At 39.7% G+C, this 21,262-nt stretch overlaps 1 protein-coding gene across 1 annotated transcript in view; it reads right to left on the reverse strand.

Moving 5' to 3' along the window:
- The window catches only part of LOC126990040 (E3 ubiquitin-protein ligase UBR4-like), a 120,442-nt gene that overhangs the window by 36,652 nt on the left and 62,528 nt on the right, over positions 1-21,262 (reverse strand). The window contains exons 35-44 of the mRNA XM_050848608.1: positions 21,015-21,212; positions 20,244-20,418; positions 19,208-19,335; positions 17,044-17,150; positions 12,475-12,694; positions 11,965-12,135; positions 7,944-8,228; positions 7,074-7,285; positions 1,363-1,603; positions 667-780 (exon numbers count right to left, since the gene is read on the reverse strand). Of these exons, the coding sequence (XP_050704565.1) occupies positions 667-780; positions 1,363-1,603; positions 7,074-7,285; positions 7,944-8,228; positions 11,965-12,135; positions 12,475-12,694; positions 17,044-17,150; positions 19,208-19,335; positions 20,244-20,418; positions 21,015-21,212 (1,851 nt within the window). The remainder of the gene's footprint in view (positions 1-666; positions 781-1,362; positions 1,604-7,073; positions 7,286-7,943; positions 8,229-11,964; positions 12,136-12,474; positions 12,695-17,043; positions 17,151-19,207; positions 19,336-20,243; positions 20,419-21,014; positions 21,213-21,262) is intronic.

A 21,262-nucleotide genomic window follows, 5' to 3' on the forward strand; every position in this document is an offset into this window, starting at 1 on the left:
TCAAGGGATATGAGGAATACCAACCTCATTCATTTGTTCCTTTAATTATTTGAGTACAACTTGATCACCTGGTTGTGCCATTTTATACACTTTGAAGCTACATCTGTGCTACAATATAGTAAACTTTCAGCTCTCTACATTGGTTTTGAGGGGTATAAGCTGCAGCATTACTACCTTTCACAAATTTTTTAGCAGTTTAGGTTTAGTGAAACTGGCATTTTAGACAGTGGATTAGCAGTTACTAAAACAAAATTAATATCTGAAGAGGCAAATCAAAATAAAAAAATGTACAATCGGAACCATACGTAGACCAACTTTTTTTTATAACAATGCATGTGAAAATGTCTCAAGATGGAAAGTTGAAGAGTTCTGTTTAGTCGGTGCAACATCTGTGGTCATATGCCAGAGAGAGACAGAAGGGAAAGGAATTATAGAAGGGAAACAGACCCCAGGAGACGGGACACAACCCCCGATTAATACCTGGTACCCATTCACTGCTGGGTGGACAGGGGCGTAGGGTATCGGAAAAGCAGCCCAAATTTTTCCACTCCACCCGGGATCAAACCCGGGCTCTCTTGGTTGTGAGCCGAGTGTGCTAACCACTGCACAACGAAGCCCCCTATGTCTCAAGATGTCCAGTTAATTAAAAAATACAGCTGGACTTACCCGCTTCATCTTTGAGACAGACGCTTCTGATGCTTTCCTTACAAGGCGCTTCTTCCAGTATTCAAAGGAATGATCCGGGTGGCCAGATAACCACTTGCTGACATCCACTCCAACCTGGAGGAAAAGAGAATAATCACCATTACACTAATCATAAGAACATAAGAACATAGAAGTCTTCAAAAGGCCGGTAGGCATGTATGAGGCAGCTCCCTTGAACCTAAGCTCCAGTGAATCTAACTCCACCTAATATCGCTGTCCATGAATTTATCTAATCTATTTTTGAATGTGACAATTGTATTGGCACTCACCACATGATTGCTAAGCCTAATCCTACAAGAGGAAAAGAAAAATGAATGAAAACATTTTGTGACAATTCTGAATGACTGTTCAAAGAAGTCTAATAAGAAACATGACTTTTATTTAAGTTGCAAAACTTCTATATGAAATCATTTACAAAAATATTGTATTTATCCTGGTAGCAGCAGGGATCATGTTTCTTAATGGTCCCTCCAAGCGAGAAAAATTAAAAAAATCACCCCTCACACAAACCATTGCATAATATATATCAAAGCATTTGTGATCAGATTATGTATCATCTATTTTTGGGGGTTTATATCATGGCACAAATTTGGCCCGTCGCTGCTACCAGGTTAAGTATCTATTTCAAAGGACAAGAGCATAATCTTTGGACAGTACCTTTGAACCTCCTAAGTATGAGGCCATGAAGTCTGCCACTGAAATTGTGATGGCCCCTGAAGTCCCTGTAGTAGAAGCAGTTGTGGTGGTCGGAGTCTTGTCTCTGCTTTTACGAGGTGGAGGGGGAGTTGGAGGCCTCATAACCCCCTGGAGGATGCGTAGGCAGGGAAGGGTAATGTGCTCCATCACAGTTGGGGAAGCAGTGGACCCACCAGACATCAAGAACAACTGAACCACACACCTGAAAGCAAAATATGGAAAAGTTGGAAAGTTTCATTTAATCGGCGCAACATCTGAGGTCATATGCCGGAGAGAGACAGAAGGGGAAGGAATTATAGGAGAAGGGAACAGATCCCAGGAGACGGGACACAACCCCCGATTAATACCTGGTACCCATTCACTGCTGGGTGGACAGGGGTGTAGGGTATCGGAAAAGCCGCCAAAATTTTTCCACTCCGCCCGTGAATTGAACTCGGGCTCTCTCAGTTGTGAGCCGAGTGTGCTAACCACTGCACCACGAAGCCCCCGCAAAATATGGATGAAAACTGAATAATCATTACTTGGCAGTACACAAAAGGGAATTAAAAGCTAAAGTGTACTACAGGAGGATACAGAAATTGGACATCTTCATGCACTTCATTTTCTTTTACAAAATGAAGAACCATTTTAACTCTATTCCGTGACTGCTTTGAGTCTCACATAAGAATAAAGGACTGCACATAACAAAAACACAAATGTATGCATAAATCCTTTGACAGTGATTTACACAACTAAATATTTTATCTTAAATCAATTTTTATCACGTTTTATATCATATACATTCGTCCCTCAAATAGTACGGTTTCCAATAGTTCGGTTTCGGTTTTATACAGATTGTCATAGATCTTTTAGGATTTGTAAATTTCTTGCTCATTGGGATATTTAAAAATCCTTAAAAATCTTCTTAGAAAATCCACAGAAAACCACAACCGAACTATTGGAAACCATACTATTTGAGGGACAACTGTATTGTTTTGACATCACTAATGCCTTGGGAAAGCTGTTCTCTTCACAAATAGCTTGCCTCTACTGCACACAATCTTGCTGCTCCTGCCTTATCTAATGTTCAAGTTTCAAAGAAAATGGTCAGGGTTAGCATAATTCTTTTATCTCTTAATTAATTTGATTACTTCCATGCTTATATGCTGCCTTTCATACTTCTCTTGGATTGCCTTACAGCTCGTATTCACTTAATTATTGAAATCCTTATTTCTGCTTCTGTATTTCCATATTTCCATAAAAGGCTGTTAAGACCATACCAGCGATGGGCCAGTCCGACACTTTTCCATCAGTAAAATGTTTATCCGTCAAGTTTACTATCAAAAACACTTGTTAACCCGTCCGCTGCGATTGGCACGGATTTGGCTTTTACTAGTAGCCTGGTAACATATACTCCCAGGTCTTTCTCTGCCTCTGTGGTGGATAGTGGAGTGTTTCCCATGTGGTATTGGTGTGCTGGATATCCCCTCTCAAGGTGCAGGACTTTACATTTTTCTTCATTGAATTGTAGCAGCCACTTTTTGTTCCATTCCTGTAGTTTGGTGATGTCTTCTTGTAGGAAATCTGCAGTCAAAGGGTTAAGCCAGTGTTTCTTAACCCTTTCATTGCCAAAGGCTCGCAGCGAGCGTTAAGCGTATTTGCTGGTGGTGCTAAACGCTCGCTGCGAGCTCCACCCGCACTCAAATCTCCCGCGTATGAGAGTGTTCTAACACTAATTCTCACAACACAGGATTGCCAATTGAGTGGGTTCTTCACTAAATTTGGTGGAAAATTATATCAGCCCAGCGCGGCAAATCTACGGACGAGTAACTGGTGGATGTTCTTGCCCAATATAGCGGCATTTTTGCATAGCTTCACCTATCACCAGACTGATTCTTTGACCAAATAGTTGTAAATATTGCAGTTGGCAATACTACCTTGCCAGAATCTGAAGGAGAGATGTCCGCAGTTCTCTCAATATGGCTGATCATCCTGCACACACCGACGTAAGTGTTAACATTCAACACTCCCTGAACATGCATGTACGTTCGCAAGAGAGGCATACATAACCGACTCCTATAGATCTGGACCTCCTCTTTCCAATGGTGTTTTTGGTTTTTAGTTGTGATGAATAGTTTTCGAGATACAGAGGTTAAAAGAGACCCCCCATTAGGCTGCCTGATTGCGACTGAGGGGATAGTCACGTCCCGTCCCGCGCGCAAGGAAAGGGTTAATGCATTACATACAATAAAAGTCCAACAATCCAGCATCCAACACTTTGGAAATCCTGATGGTTCTGAATTTTCAGACGAGGGTCTATTTTGGATATTTGGTGTAACATCAAGAAAAATCAACAGGAAAACTGAAAAATACTGAAAAAGACCAAAGCAGTGCACCAAATAACACACCACACCCATGCAGACACTTGTGACTCTCCCAGTTCACAGTGTGTTTGTTCAGCTGGCTGTCTATTCCAAGTTCACTTGATGTTATCTATATGTGGAGTAGGAGAGTGAAATGCATGGGCACTGAAGAAGGAGGAGAAACAACTGGAGAGGACAGAGATGAGAATGCTGCAATGGCTGATGGGAATATCTTTGAGAGAAAGAAGAAGAAATGAGGACATCAGAGCGGAAGCAGGAGTTGTGTCAATCTCGGAGAAGGCAAGAGAGGCACGCTTGAGATGGTATGGCCATCTAACTAGAATGCAGGAGGCAAACCCTGCAAAGCTGGCATGGAGGAAGCAAGTGGAGGGGAGGAGGATGAGGGGAAGAAAGAGACTGAGGTGGAGAGTGGAGTCCAGAGAGACATGGAGCAACTGGGACTAGAAGAACAGGACGCGCAAGACAGACGTTACTGGCGACAACATATAAGAGCGGCGACCCCGTCAGGGATTAATAAGGTAGAGAAGAAAAAGAAGAAGAAAGAAGAGTGAAATGCCAGGTATGTGAATGTACCTATTTTGTATTTACCTATTTGTAGTCTAGGTGGCCCAAGCTAAGCTCTAATAGTCCCGTCTCCATATCTACATTGATCCAGCCTTTCCTTCATTTGATGGACACTGCTCGCCTCCACCACCTCTTCCCGCAAGCTGTTCCATGTGTTAACACTTCTATGTGGAAAACTATACTTTTTCAAGGCACTCAAACAGGTTCCTTTATTAAGTTTCTTTCCATGTCCTCTCAGCCCCTGCATTCTTGCTTCACAAAAAGAAGGATATCAGAAAGTTGGAAAGGATACAGAGAATTGCAACTAAAATGGTCCCAGAACTCTCAAATATGAAATATGAAGACAGATTGAAGGAGATGGACTTGACGACACTGGAACAAAGAAGGGAGAGAGGAGATCTGATCATGCTGTTTAAGTTGGTAAATAAGTTTGATGAGGTGGATAGAGATGATCTCTTCTCTACTGTGAGAACACAGGGGCTGAGAGGACATGGAAAGAAACTTAATAAAGGAACCTGTTTGAGTGACTTGAAAAAGTATAGTTTTCCACATAGAAGTGTTAACACATGGAACAGCTTGCGGAAAGAGGTGGTGGAGGCGAGCAGTGTCCATCAAATGAAGGAAAGGCTGGATGAATGTAGATATAGAGACGGGACTATACTGAAGAGGAGGAAAAGATAGAGGAAGAAGATGAAATAACTAGACTGGGAAGATATGAGGAAGGAAAAAACAGACCACTGGAGATAAAGCTAAGGTCCCAAATAGCAAGAGAAACTATACTAAATAGGTCATGGAAACTAAACAACTCTGAAGCAAATATATGTGAGGAGAAAGAGGATGAATGAAAGTTAACGAAATACTAAATGAAGTGAAAAAGAGAAATGATGAAAGATCAAAAGAGAAGACTTTTTTTTTGGAGAATGAAGAACAAAAAACTGAACAAGTGGTGGATAGGAAGCGAAAGGAGGGAGTAAGGTGTTGATAGAAGGAGGGGAAAGAAAGGGAGAAGGGAAGAAAGGTTTAAAGATTGCGTACACAAACATAGATGGTCTTGCGTCAAAGAAAATTGAACTAACTTATTATTCAAGGGAGAGTGACCCAGATATTACATGTATAGTTGAAACAAAGGTTGTAAAAGAACTGGAACTTGTGCTGGAGGGAAAGAGCAAGTACAACATTTGGAGGAAAGATAGGAAGGAAGGGAAGGGAGGAGGAGTGATGATAATGACGAGACAAAACTTGAGAGTGACTGAAGTGAGATATGGAAAGGACAGTGTGGAGGTGATGGCCGTGCAGGTACTGGTAAAAGGTGGAGAGAAGAATAACATAATAACAGCCTATGTCTCCCTAAAACCAGAAGTTGGAATGAAGTAAGATATAACACTATGCTGGAAGATACAGTACGGGGACTGACAGACAAAATAAAAAAATAAATAAAAAGATAATATTAACAGGAGACTTCAATTGCAAAGTGAAATGTTAAGATTATGAAACGGAGGTTGGTGACAATACTTGGGGAAGGAAACTACTGAAGCTGGTAACAGATAACCTGGTGACGCAGTGGGTGCCAATGGACATTAAAATCCCTTTGATGCTGTAATTTAAACTGAAAAAATCCATAGTTTGATGTCTTAACCCTGTAGCAGCAGGGATCATGTTTCTTAATGATCCCTCTAAGCAAGAAAAATGAGAAAAAATCACCCCTCACACAAACCATTTCATAATATATATCAAAGCATTTGTGATCAAATTATGTATCATCTATTTTGGGGGGTTTATATCATGGCACAAATTTGGCCCGTCGCTGCTACAGGGTAAAGTCACAAATTTGGCCCGTCGCTGCTACCGGGTTAAGACCAAGTTGTGAAGACAGAACATGTAACTCAATTTCGTAGATCTGTGAAGTCAGAACATGTAACTCAATTTCGTAGATCTTTGAAAAACTTCATATTAATCAATGGCGGATTATCCTCTTAAGGCCAATTACAACAACAGCAAAAATAAATAAATAAATAGAGGCTGTTCATTGCACATATTCACAAATTGTATGAGTCTATGGCTTGAACCTGATCAAGGCTCTAACTCTGATTCTAGCCAAAATTATCAGACTCTGCCTCTAATTTCTAACTTGGACTCAACTCTACACAATAATTTAGCATTTTTCCATGCTATACTAAAGAAAATGAAAATGCAATAATGAACATCTACAGGCTCTTCGTCTCATCAGCTCTCCTCCTCTTACTGATAGTCTTCTACCTCTTAAATTCTGCCGCCATGTTGCCTCTCTTTCTATCTTCTATTGATATTTTCACGCTGACTGCTCTTCTGAACTTGCTAACTGCATGCCTCCCCCCCTCCCGCGGCCTCGCCTCACACGACTTTCTGATCAAGCTCATCCCTATACTGTCCAAACCCCTTATGCAAGAGTTAACCAGCATCTTCACTCTTTCATCCCTCACGCTGGTAAACTCTGGAACAATCTTCCCTCATCTGTATTTCCTCCTGCCTACGACTTGAACTCTTTCAAGAGGAGGGTATCAGGACACCTCTCCTCCCGAAACTGATTTCTCTTTTTGGCCACTCTACTCTATTTAGGAGCAGTAAGTAGCAGGCTTTTTTTTTTTTCATTATTGTTTTCTTTTTTTATGCCCTTGCACTGTCTCCTCTGCTGTAAAAAAAAAAATAATAAATAAATAAATAAATAAATAACAAAATAAAAATAAAAATAAATGTTTTAAAACTAACCTCAGTCTGTACTCCCAGCAGGAGTCTTCCTTCTGAGCTGAGGCTGCAAGGAGTCCCATTTCATGTCTAACAGTTGCAGCAAGGTCAGGAGAGCTCACATGGGAGTGTAGAGCAATGCTTATTTTTTCCATGATGAGCTGATTGAGCTCCTGTGTGGCTGTGAGGTCGTCCTTGGTTAAGAGGCACAGCAACTGACGGACCTCACTGCGAACCTGTAAATCAACACCAGTGACAATTTCTGCAAAGTATGGGAATCAAAATGGCATTCTTTACGTAAGAATGTGCAAGGGAACAAAAGAGTATGAATGGATCCAGACAGTTAGTGCGTTTATATATATATATATATATATATATATATATATATATATATATATATATATATATATATATATATATATATATATATATATATATATATATATATATATATATATATATATATATATATATATATATATATATATATATATATATATATATATATATATATATATATAAAATATAAAAAATGCAGTCATGAAAAATTGCAGCTGTTGAAGACCTGTGAATGAGCACCTGTTACCAATCTATAGGCCTATCAAACTTGTTTGAATCTTCAACTGTATTGACATACATGACAGCATAGTTAGGGCATAGCATAGCATAAACAATAGTGTATGTGAACTGTGTATAATCATTGAAAAAATGCTTCATAATAATATCTGTGTCAGTGAAAGAAATATCTGCACACAATAGCACTTTCTTTACCAGTGAGATGCATTTAAACCACAACTGTTTGATGCTGTTCTCAATCACTACTGTTAAGATGGGTGTACACAATATTCATGGAACATTTTCCTTGATCATACAATTAAATGATGTTCACAGTACCTGTACGGTGCCTCGCCGGAGGTTGTACTCCATAAGATTGTGGATGAGTCCATGCTGACATAGTGCTGCCCGTAATGCTGGGTTGGTTGCCAAAGCTCTCAGTAAAGTGATGCAGTGTTCTGTGGCAGCAGCAGCACACCCGTAACACCGACCCCCAGCTACAGCACCTTCTACAGTGTTGTGGGCAATGCCAGCACGATTCAAGGGAGAAATCACTGCTTTCTTTCCTCCTTCCTTCTGAGACCGATCAAAGTTCACTAGCTCACGTCGAGAAGCCTGAACTCGCTGACGGAGAGAACAATAATTTGTTGGTTATTTTCACTTTTTTTTTTTAAATATCATGAAAGAAATTCTGGGAAATGAAAATTGGATACTTCATACAATCATAAAATGGAATAAAATATAGAATGAACAAAATTAAGTCAGGACAGTAATTTAAGAGAAAGAATTTATAACTAATGTTGATCTTGACCATAAGAACTACAAGAAGAAAGGGGTGGTCTGTTATTAGAGAATGTCCAAAGATACTTAAACAGTCTTGGGATAGGATTACTTTTTACCTCAGGGTTGCTTACTTTCAAAAACAGGGAAAGCACAATTGAACATACTTTGATTGAGTGCCCAAACATAAGCTGCACAGCCAACACTTTGTCAAATAACATGCAAAGTATTTTAGAAATAATAGTTTAAACCAAATATTCATTGACTTATGATTTCATCCGATGGTACCGAGAGTCATTGAATTGATTATTAACTGTGCCACGTCCTGAAGAATTACTAGAGGATTCGGGTCTTAGTTTGAATGACAAGAAAAGATAAGGTAAATACTGAACAATTTACATGTGAATGAGATGAACTATTTTCAGATGGAGAGACGGATAATATATGATATGAATTTCAATGAATAAAAATATCTTGTCAAATGATCCTGGACTAAAATTGAGAATAAAATTAATCTGTATCTCAACCCTCTCGAGCACCGTGACGCTGACGGCATGTAAACATTTTTAGGGCCAAAGTGCACCGTGACGCCATTGGTAGTTATTACTTTTAAATAGGTATATTTACTCCAATCGCGTCATTTTTTGTTTGAGGGTAAGTTTCCTCACCCTCTCCAAAATGAACTAATTGGCAACATTCTCCGCATGCACAGATCTGAGTGTGGTTGAGAAAACGAAAGACAGTTTCCGGTCACTCTCTAATCAGTCAATCTGCACGTCTCGCTGCTGTGGGCTTTAGACTTTTTGTGGGCCCATGCAGCCCACCACATAACAGTAATAATAGTGTTATATAGTGTAATACAGTGATTTGATTGGGTGTTATTTGTTTTCTATTCTCTTTACAGGCGGTAGTGTATTATATTTTGTGAATTACGTAAGGGCGTAAATACGTAGTGGCACGGAGACCCCTGAAACCTGAGGAATATTACCCACTCTTGTACTCAGACAGTGAAAGTAGTGGTGAGCGTGAAACAGAAAGCATTCCTCACTTTGCAAGAAAAAGTGATGAGTGAAAAAGACTTAGATTCAGAAGGAAATGAAGGCACGGAATGGGACAGCGTGGAGGACAGGACAAGACAGGACAGGAGTCGTACTTCTGTCCCCGCTGGACCCGCTCCCTCTTCCCCTACTCAATATTTTTACTTCTCCGCAAATATTTCATGGTGCTAATTGTCCGATTGGAGATTTGAAGGAACAATAAGAATCCTGATAAAATTCTGCTATTATGAATACATCTACCTTGAAAAGTTGACACTAAGTTTTTAGTTATGGAGGTGGGAACATGACCTAAGTAGAAAAATTATTTATGCTCACTTTATTCCATGTCCATAAACGGTCCTATGAATTACTATTATTATTTCTTGATTGATTCATGAAAAACTACAACAAACAAGGAAGCCATTGACATATTATGTATAATGATAAATGCAGGTTTGGGGGAAGAAAGTAACTGAGAAACAAAAATTTTCAGCACGCTAAAAAAAAATGCCTCAACCGGCGAGACCCGATGTTTGAAATGAGAGCGGAAAAGAAAACTTATTGAAACTTATGGTGCGCGAGAGGGTTAATAAAATATGTCAACAAATGAGCAAGGGAAAATTAAAAATGGAAACTTTTTTTTTTTTATCATTTTATAAAGGTAAAGTCGGGGGCATATGCTATAGTAGCGCGTGGCCTCGGTGCTCATCTCCGTAACATTGGCCCTTGAGCCTGTGGTGGGAGGGAGTCCATTACCCCGGGACACAGGGCCAGTGTGACATCCGGGTTACCACAGTTTACCTTCCCCAGGTTTCCCCAGGTACCCATTTATCGACCAGCCCGAGAGGGAGGATGAACAGCTGGGTGAGCTGCACGCCGACTGCCCGGGCCGGGATTTGAACCCGGGCCCACGGAGTAGTAGCCAGGCACGCTGACCACTAGACCACGGAGGCGTATAGAAGATAAAGGATAATAGTAAAGTATAATAAAGTATAATATTCTCACAAATGAAGGAGGCTAGTTTTCTCTATCCAGGGAATTACATTATATCAGAAGTGATTAAACTGTTTCCCTATTGGCATTCATGTGTCTATATTAATTTTCTTAAACTATTTTCAAGATGGTAGTTAGCATAATCAACTAGAATGACCATTACCTTGATAGTGGAAGTGTAGTATGGAGCTGCAAGTGTTAAGCTATACAGTCAAGCCTCGGTTTACAAGTGCCTTGGTTACGAGCGTTTTGATTTACGAGCAAAAAAATCCAACAATAAATGCCTTGATTTAGGAGCGGTGACTTGGTATACGAGCACCATGTTTGTCCCGCGGATATACAAGGTCACTGAGAAAGGTAGTGTGGAAGCTAGTCAGTTGCTTCCAGCCATGATACAGTTAAAGTCTGAATCCCTGGTGTCACTGGGTGGTTGAATGTCGTTTCATTGTGTTCATAGTTACTGCTTACCAACCCCAAAGATATCAAACCTGAAGACCATTTCCAGGTTTGTTATCTTTGGGTTGCTCTTTGTTGGAGTTTACTTCTGTTTTGGTCATTTCATGTTGCTCGTGGCATACCGAAGATTACGGCACAAACATCTATAACAGCGATAAAGGTAACTAACTACTCCAGTTAACCCGGCAGCAGCGGGGATCATGTTTCTTAATGGTCCCTCCAAGCGAGAAAAATGAGAAAAAAATCATCACTCACATAAACCATTTCATAATATATATCAAAGCATTTGCGATCAGTTTATGTATCATCTATTTTGGGGGTTTATATCATGGCACAAATTTGGCCCATCGCTGCTACATGGTAAAGCCACAAATTTGGCTCGTCGCTGCTACATGGTAAAGCCACAAATTTGGCCCGTCGCTACTACACGGTAAAGCCACAAATTTGGCCCGTCGCTGTTACCGGTTAACATGGTAAAGTGGCTGTCGCTGCTACATGGTAAGTAGTTGTCTGGTAAATCCACAAATTTGCCTCGTCGCTGTTAAAAGGTAAAAGGGGTATAGTGGCTGGTTAGTGTAAGTAGTTGTCTGGAAATCCACAGCTACTTCAGCATAAAAGGTATAAAAGACCCTGCACTAGTATGAAATGGCTGGCTGTATGAGCAATTTCTCTGTCAATCTTTTCTTTCAGTAATGTGATGTTCTCCTGTTCCTAGTATACTTTAAACTTTTCTGAATAATATGATGAAAAACTAGTTTGGAAAGTTTTGTTTAGTCAGCGCAACATCTGTGGTCATGTGCTGGAGAGAGAAGAAGGGGAAGGAATTATAGGAGAAGGGAACAGATCCCAGGAGACGGGACACAACCCCCGATTAATACCTGGTACCCATTCACTGCTGGGTGGACAGGGGAGTAGGGTATCGGAAAATCCACCCTAATTTTTCCACTCCACCCAGGAATCGAACCCGGGCTCTCTCGGTTGTGAGCCGAGTGTGCTAACCACTGCACCACGAAGCCCTCAAAATATGATGAAGGGGACTCTGAAAATTATCATGATTAAAGAGGGCTACACAATAAAAGTGATAAACTACTTACCTGAATGACTTTAGATAAATCATCAAAAGAGTTCTTGCAATCTCCACAATACTTCTGGGCAAGTTGCTGAATGGTTCTGTTGACCTGGGTGCCCCCTGAGGTGCCCTCGTCAACACTGCGCGTTGCTCCCTGCTCACTGATACGTACCACCAGCAACTGTACAAACAAGACCTAATGCTCTCAGAGTGAAGCAAATAAGTGCTAAAGATTTTATATAATTTTTCAAGATTCGAAACATCCTGCTATTGGGATTTCCTGAATATATGTAAAGAAAAATATGCTTTAAAATATCATTCTAAAACAAGTCATTTTTTACGATTATAAATACATCTTGTTTGATATGCAAAGAAAAGAAAATTGTATTAATTTAAACATATTTTTGCTGTCTAATCAAAATAGAAATCTGATGCAGAAAATGAACAATTATCTAAAACATAACTTCACTTTACACAATATTAATTGAGATGAGGCAATACTGCATACCATTAGGCAAACAATACATATTTATACCTCTAGTGTAGGCTTATATCCTTGAAGTTGTTTGTAGTATCGGTCTGCTTTTTCAAGAAGGGTGTTGATGCTCAGAACTGCTTTTTTGCGGTCATCTTCATTTTCAATTGGATCGACTGCACAGCATGGACGACATTGTAAAGTGTAGTCAAACTTGGCATACTTGCAATACCCACAAGCATTACAGAGGAATGGATCTTTCTCATCATAGTTTATGGCCCTGAGGAATGTTATATATATTAGTTCTGGAAGTTATGTCACCCATATTTGCCAATGGGAGACTTTTCAAACTCCATGTAAGCACTGCGCCACCAGGTCCCTCAGTCTGAAGGAAACATATATTCAATACCTCTCATTTGCTTCTCTTAACCCGGTAGCAGCGGGGATCATGTTTCTTAATGGTCCCTCTAAGCGAGAAAAATTAGTAAAAATCACCCCTCACACAAACCACTTCATAATATATATCAAAGCATTTGTGATCAGTTTATGTATCATCTATTTTTGGGGGTTATAATATGGCACAAATCTGGCCCGTCGCTGCTACACGGTAAAGCCACAAATTTGGCCCGTCGCTGCTGATCACGGCTTTCGTAAAAAACTCAAGTAACTATGAAAATATAGAGGAAAAAGCACTGCTCACACCTGTCCTCCTCTATTTGTGGAGTTAGGGAACACAGACCCCCCCAAATAGAGTTTCCGCAAATGTTTGGTGCTCACCCAACCCCCCAAAAGTCTCAAGACCTGAAGCAAAACACTGAGAGCAACTTTACACCTGAAACTGATCAAGCATTTCTCTTATTGAAAGCAGCAAAAAATATCACAAAAAGCATGATTCACCAGCTGTACATACTATAAACTGTACTGTAATTTACGTAAACTTTTTGCAAATACGTGGTCGTCAAAATCTCATTGTATTATTGCGTATTAACCATGAAGTTTATGCCACTTTCTTTTTCAAATTTAGGCATATCATACCAGGCAAATGATTTACTAATGAATGTTTCTTTCTATGACAGTCAGGCACACTCATCCACCTCCTATCTTGCCTGATTAGTTATGAAACTGAGCATGATGATAGCAGAAATGCATGATAGCTGAATTGAAGAATCAGTTGGAGAAATTCTAATTGGTTATTGGGAGGCTGATTTACATACATTTAGTGTCTATTATACCTCTCTTTGAACATAGCTTCTCATCAAACACTGTATCTGCATATTATACTTATTGTAATACCCTCAAGCCCACATTACTACACTCAGTAATGGTTGGGGGATTTTTTATTTATTTATTTTTATTTTTTACGTCACGGCCTATTGTGCCAGTAGGTTCATTCCCGGTGGGGCCTGATGGTTTGCCCAGCCCGTTCTGGTGCAGGCGTGTGTTTATAGTGGCGCCATCTTGCAGGGTTGCTCAGCTGTCGTTACCACTTGTTAACCAAACAACTCACCACGGGTGGGGGGGATTCAAACAAGGCAGTCGATCAGCTGAGCAAAATAATAAATGACCACTAACAACAAAAGCTCCCTCACAATAATCCCTGGTGAACGTGTGAAAAAAAAGGGGCATTTGAAATAGTGACGAGAAAAAGTGTCACTTTAACCTGGTAGCTGCGGGGGTCATGTTTCTTAGGTTGGGTTAGGTTAAAGACCCCTCTAAGTAAAATAATGAGAAAGAATCATCACTCACGCAAACCATTTCATAATATATATCAACGCATGTGTGATCAGTTTATGCATCATCTATTTTGGGAGGTTTATATAATGGCAGAAATTTGGCCCATCGCTGGTACACGGTAAAGCCGCAAATTTGGCCCGTCGCTGCTACCGGGTTAAGCCTTGACCCCTTCAATACAGCAACGCCGACGTCGGCATCACCATCAGTGTCACGGTATGGAAAGGGTTAATCCTATTCTAAACCCCTTAATCCTCTTCCATTTCCTCTTAATCGTCTTCTAAACCTCTTAAGAGGATATGGAAGAGGATTAAGAGGTTTAGAAGAGGATTAATCATCTTCCATTTCCTCTTAACACTTTCTATACTGTGGTGTCTGCGTCACGTATGGAAAGGGTTAAAAAGTGCACAACCGGACATATGCATTCACATAGTCTGTATTTTGTCTTCTCGTACACTCGCTCATTCGCTTCGTTAACAAATATTCATATGACGTGTACTACGTTAGGTTTACGTACACAGACACACACACACACACACACACACACACACAGAGAGAGAGAGAGAGAGAGAGAGATTATGGGTCCAGAGAGAGTGGCTGTCAGTAGTGCACGTCCCACTGTTGTTAAAGGTATGTTTTACCTCTGATCTCGCCGTTGTTTATGTAACTGAAGAAGAGAATATTATTTGAGATGAGTTGCTCAGAAACCATTTGGGATAAATTTTCTTTCTAGAAATTGATCATTCTATATGACTTGCCTTCTGATTGCCGGGTAGGTGTGTATATATTTATTGATTTTTTGCAATGTTTTACTGCATAAACAAATGTTGGCGTTACTGTTTCCGGTATTTTTTTTGTCAGGGTTGCAAATGCTTTTTGCATTGAAACTAAGGATTTTAAGTTATCTAGAGGCTTGGTAATAGAGAGTGGTGGTAAGAGAGAGATAGAGAGAGAGAGAGAGAGAGAGGGGGGTGGGGGGGGGCTATAATTTGTACCTAGCCTTTAATCTGATAATTGGAGACATTGACATATGAGTGTGGTGGGAAGAGGAAGGAATGACCCATGGGTAAAGGTAAAGGTGGGTGCATATGGTATAGCTGTGTGGCTGTGGCTGCCCCTTTGAGCCTGAGGTAAATAAGAACCAATTTACGGTGGGATACGGGCCAATGTGAAATCCAGGATTGCCACATTTACCTTCCCCAAGTTTCCCCAGGTGCCATTTAACCCAGCAGCAGCGGGGATCATGATTCTTAATGGTCCCTCCGAGTGAGAGAAATGAGAAAAAATCACCCCTCACACAAACCATTCCATAATATATATCAAAGCATTATGTATCATCTATTTTTGGGGGTTTATATCATGGCACAAATGTGGCCTGTCGTTGCTACACGGTAAAGCCACAAATTTGGCCCGTCACTGCTACCGGGTTAACAACCAGCCCTAAAGGAGGACGAGTAGCTGGGTGAGCTGTACGCTGCCTTGGGTCAGGATTCAAACCCAGGCCTGTGGAGTAGTAGCCAGGCACACTGACCACTAGACTATAATGGTCTGGGAAAGATAGTTGCTGGACTGACTTACTATTCGAGCTTTACGCAAAATGATTTTTCAACGTTCTTCAAGCTTCAATATTGGTTGTATTAGATCCCTCTAAAAAGACAGTACTTTGGGCTACATATAAAAAACTATCAAAATATCTTCATTAGTTACAAAGTCATCGCAGTTCAAAGTTCGCCAAACTCTGATTGCATTAATCTCCCTTTTCAATAAGTGGCACTTGGTACCTTATAGATATATGATTCTCAGATAAAGTATTTAGTAAAAACATGAAGGAAGTAGAAGTCAGAGCCCTAGCAAAGGTTAACTTGGTGTACAAATTTTAACTCCTACAATACTGTGATTTTAACACATTTTTTTCCATTGCAGAAGCTCAGTTTCCTGATACAACATTCATTAACCCATTGGCTGTGACAAGTTTACATTGAGGCTTTGACAGCACCTCAACTGCCTTCATCTAATGAGCATAATCACATAATAAATGTGCAAATCTACTCGAAAAAAATATCTTTAGGGGCTGCATACAACCGAGACGAAAATAATGATATATGTTGTAACTCCTTTTGCTCTGGAAGGTTTAAATTAAGGGCCAGTAATTTGCACAGAAAGGACTCTTGTCCACTCATATTCCACAGTTTGAGGGTTAAAAAATTCATGCCATTACAAGTCAGAATTCTGAGAATAATTTAAAAGTTCAAAGTAAGAATCAGCCCAAGCCTGAGTACTTGAATAGGAGCATGATTTCATGCAGTATGAATTCACCCAGTGGAAGCTGTCACTGACATGCCAGAATTTGCTACATTACAAGACTCCAATACGACCTCTGCGTGTAACGAAACACACGAGAAATTAATCCAGACAAGGAAAGGTTTGCCGGCGCCGGGGATCAAACCCGCGACCAGTGAGACGGGAGAGCCACTCCTTAACCAGTCGGCCAAAGAGGTACCCCCCTGGCTAAGTGAGTTATGGGAGGCTCTCCCATCAGGCAAGTCAGCATTACATCACTGCTCAATTTAACTCCCTGTCCACATCCACAATGCAAGATTTGAATGTTCTTACGATGCTTGCACAACTGTGTTTTCACATGCATTAATTGTACTTTCTGGATAAGAGATGACTGTATCCATCCAAGACCTTTTCATGAAATTTATTCACTAAGTGCTGTGTATGGTAGTGGACAATGTCCACTACCATACACAGCAGTTAGTGAATAAATTTCATGAAAAGGTCTTGCATATGGTCATCTCTTATCCAGAAAGTACAATTATGTCCACTGGACCTGACAAGGCATATCAGTATCTTCAAAAGGAGACAAATGAAAACTTGTCTGGACGACATAATTACCTGCACTTGTGACACTGGTAAACATTTTCCCCACAATTGGCACACACACCCGGGGAGGCTGGCACAGCTGCTGAACATCTGGGGCACTGGAGGGTCTCTGTTGAGGCCTATAGGGGGTTGAGATATCAGTGACCTTACATTTTGGAATGTTCTAATAGTCTTCTAAATTTAGTTGATACTTACATGCACTGATACCATTTGCCAATAAATAGGAAAACTCCTGACCCCAAAAAAGTCCCAAATTTAGGGTTATCCTAAATGCTGAGTATAGAATCCTAACCTCTACAGCCACTGGTTATGTGGTCATTGTAATGATGGAGGACACTGCCAAATACTCACCTTAATCCTTCAGTTTCCTTCAATATTTTAAAATGTCTTGAAATTACCAACATCAGCATCTAATACAATTTTTTTTTATCTTGTGAAATTTGTCTCAAGAATATCCCCATGGCAATGCCCACAGGACAAAATAAGGTGACATAAGGAGTACAAATTATGGTTGAGTTATTTGTTACAAACGAGAGCTACCACAGTTTTCAGGTCTGAAGCAGATCTCGTGACTCTACTCCTTAGTGTTCATTATCATATTGAGAACTTATCAAAATTCTGAGGGTTGGTAGTACTGCTGTGTTTGTACTTCATAACTAACTACTAAAATAGCTACAAGTTGTCATTTTCATCATTGACCAGTGCAGACTTTTTTTATTTATTTATTTATTTATTTTTTTACAACAAAGGAGGCAGCTCAAGGGCACACACACACACACACAAAAAAAAAAAAAAAAATAAATAAATAAATAAATAAATAAATAAATAAAAAAATAAAAAAATAAATAAATAATAAAGCCTGCTAATCGCTGCTCCCAAACTTGCAGGTAGTTAACCCTGCTAAGGTCTCATGGTACACTATTTTGACGCAGAACCCGGGCAAAACAAGTATTTACAGGCGACTTATTTTTTTCAGTGTTCAAATAAAAGTTTTTTTCAGAATTGTTTCATTATCTCCAAATACCTTAAAAAATAATGTTTGAAGTGTAGGATGCAAGGAACTAGACCCCTCCAGGTAGTTTAGTTCCAGAGATATAGCCCTTTAAATGTTTGTCACGATTATGACTCGTGATACCAATACCACAAAAAAATTTAATGATACCTCAGCAGGGCTAAGCTAAATATGATGGCTCATGAAATTTACCCAAATAGTGCAGTCATTTGCTAACACTATACACTTTCATGGTCAGTGGGTAGTGATACAAAAATGAGTTCCTGGGACAGCAAATTACATATAACTCCTGATTTAGGAAGTCCTCTCACACAGAGTATAATAGGCACACCTAACATCACCAAATGTGGGGTACAAACTTGGCAGAGGGACTGTTTTTGTGCCGCGAGAGGCAGTAGTGGGCTAAAGAGTAGCCTATCCAGATTTTTTGTTCTTATTTATTAATGATCCACGGGACATCCTAGAGTTAAATCAAAGTATGTGCTTATCTTTGTATTCATTTATACACACACTAGTAATGTTTCCGTGGAGTCTGATTCACTTATTAGAGTTAAATTCTATTGTGATAAACAGTCACAAATTCGTGTCACTAGTAAAAATGAAACTAGTAATGTAAGTTTTGCCTCCATGAAATATACACAAATAGATAAATATGAAAGCTCACAAACTCACAATAAGTGCCATCACCTGCTTTGTGCAGTAAAAATATGCTTATCTAAGGTATCTGAAACCCGCAAAATGGCATGCGCTGCTGCCTCGGACCAGAGTTGCCATATAAAATATATACGTATTTTCATATTATTGTTCTGTTGTTTATTCAATGTTCTGTTGAAGAAAAAGAATACCTATAATTTTAGTTAGTTTTTGGTTCTAAGGATTCTTTATGAAATACAATTATAACATTACCGCCTATAAGTTAGGAGATGTACTGAATCCTGGATCGGCCACGGTGATGTTAGGTGCGCCTTTTCCAGCCCACATCATGTATGGAAACTTTGAGAGTCATCTTATACACTTGCAAACATGGGACAAAGGAAAATATTCAACTGATTCTCAAGAAAGCACAGTTCAGTTCTCCATGGTTTTGTACTTATATAAAGTCTGGTTACAACTTGTCAAACACACATTAACGAAAAAAAATCACATAAGTATAAAATACTCTACCTGAAGATTTTCATAGAAGTCTGTATACTCAAACATCAGGTTACAGGCAATGATTGGCAGTGGGAAGTCTATCTTGACCTCAATTTGCCCAGCAGACAGTGTTACTTTCTTTGCACGATGCCACATAGCTGGAAAAGAAGATTTAAAAAAACTATTATCATGTTTTTTGTCACTCCAAGGCTTCCTGACAGCTTTACTAAAGTTTCCATAAGCTTCATTTATGTACAGGATTGAATAGACATTTCAATCATGCATCCATTATCACTGGAGGTGAGGTAGAAGATAGATCATTAATGTGCTCTGTTGAGCTTGCTGCTTAATCCCTTCGTAACGGCTGGGCCGAGAGCTCAACTCAAGGCATTTCCAGTAATGCTGCACACACCAATTTTGAATCGCCACCATTGAATAAACCTAGATTAACCCGGTAGCAGCGGGGATCATGTTTCTTAATGATCCCTCCAAGTGAGAAAAATGAGAAAATATCACCCCTCACACAAACCATTTCATAATATATATTAAAGCATTTGTGATCAAATTATGTATCATCTATTTTGGGGGGTTTAAATCATGGCACAAATTTGGCCCGTCGCTACTACAGGGTAAAGCCATAAATTTGGCCCGTCGCTGTTACCGGGTTAAGCCAAGAAACTAAACATAATCATCATGTGTTACATATCAGCACCAAAGTGTGGCTTTGAGCTACCAACCAGGCTGTGTTTATGTTATAAAACACTATTTTCATCTTTCTTTTAACTTCTGAGTGAACCCCCTCTGGCAGTATGTTGTACCTAAAAAACAATAAAGATGTGCCCATGAGAATAAAGTTGGACTTTGAAAGAGTCTTCTGACATATTTATATTTGGTGTGATGAGCCCTTTGGATGTGCTGGCCCTCTAAAATTAATTTCTGATTTTTCCATAAAAAAATATATAATTTATTCTTTTAGTGCTTCTAGCCAAACCACTTTTAAGACAGCCTCCCATGTAGCTGTTCTTATGTAAAAGAGAAATTAAATGTGATGTTCTCTGCAACTTACAGGGCTTGTTCTTGAGTTCCACCACGGCTTGCACAGAGCGGTTGTTGTAGAAGATATTGAGAGTGCGAACCATTTTTGTGCGCTTGAGATCAGCAATACGGAGGGTGAGTCTGCTGATCATGTGGCTGCCAACCAACTTCACTAACTGAGTTGTTGTTGTAAAGCGAGAATCCACCTGAAAATATAAAAATATAATTTGTCCAGCTTTATAGTCTCAAGCCAAAAAATCAAAAATGTAATCACTTGGAGTTGTAGAAGTACATGATATGGTATTTTTTTTCAAATTAGTTGACTGACAAACAAAGGTTGTGACGCAAGTGTAATTTTTTGTTCTTTTATATGTTACCCCGGCAAGTCAGCCAAATTTCATGAAATTCACATGAAGTAATAAGTAAACACATACAAATAACATACTATGATTTCAGACCCATAGGGTATACCAATAATGCAAAATGCCAACCCCCGAGGCGGGCATTTGTGATTTCCAGGGGGGGCGAGTCTTTGGGGAATAGTTGGAATTTCTATTTTTGGAACATTCATCTTAACAAGAGCATGGGCTATGACGCAAGGGAGGCGTGGAGGGGAAGACCAACTCCTAGCAGGGGCGTGGTAGTAAAAAGTTTAGGAACCGCCGTACTAGAGAATCTGATGTACATTTCTTTAGAGAACAAAATGGAAAGTCAGTCAGTTCAGAATTCAATTATCAAGCTAACTAGGTAATGTTTATCATTAACTATTTTTATAGTAGAGAAAATATTATGTAATGCCTACCTTCACTGTTGACAGCTTGACACTGGAGAAGGGAACCTCAGGGTTATTACAAACCAAGCATGGCTCAGATTCAAGATAATAGCCATCAAACTCAACCAGTGAGGCAAGTGAATTGTAGAGATTGGCATTAGGGTGGTTGGCCAGAAGCTGAGACTGGGTGCGCAAGACTGTCACAGCTCGGTTGATGTATTCAATGACCTGGAAGATATCAATGACACTTATTAACAGAAACATTTCAACACAAATGG

Source organism: Eriocheir sinensis, chromosome 6 (genome assembly GCF_024679095.1).
Source record: "Eriocheir sinensis breed Jianghai 21 chromosome 6, ASM2467909v1, whole genome shotgun sequence".
In the NCBI taxonomy this organism is placed as follows: domain Eukaryota; kingdom Metazoa; phylum Arthropoda; class Malacostraca; order Decapoda; family Varunidae; genus Eriocheir; species Eriocheir sinensis.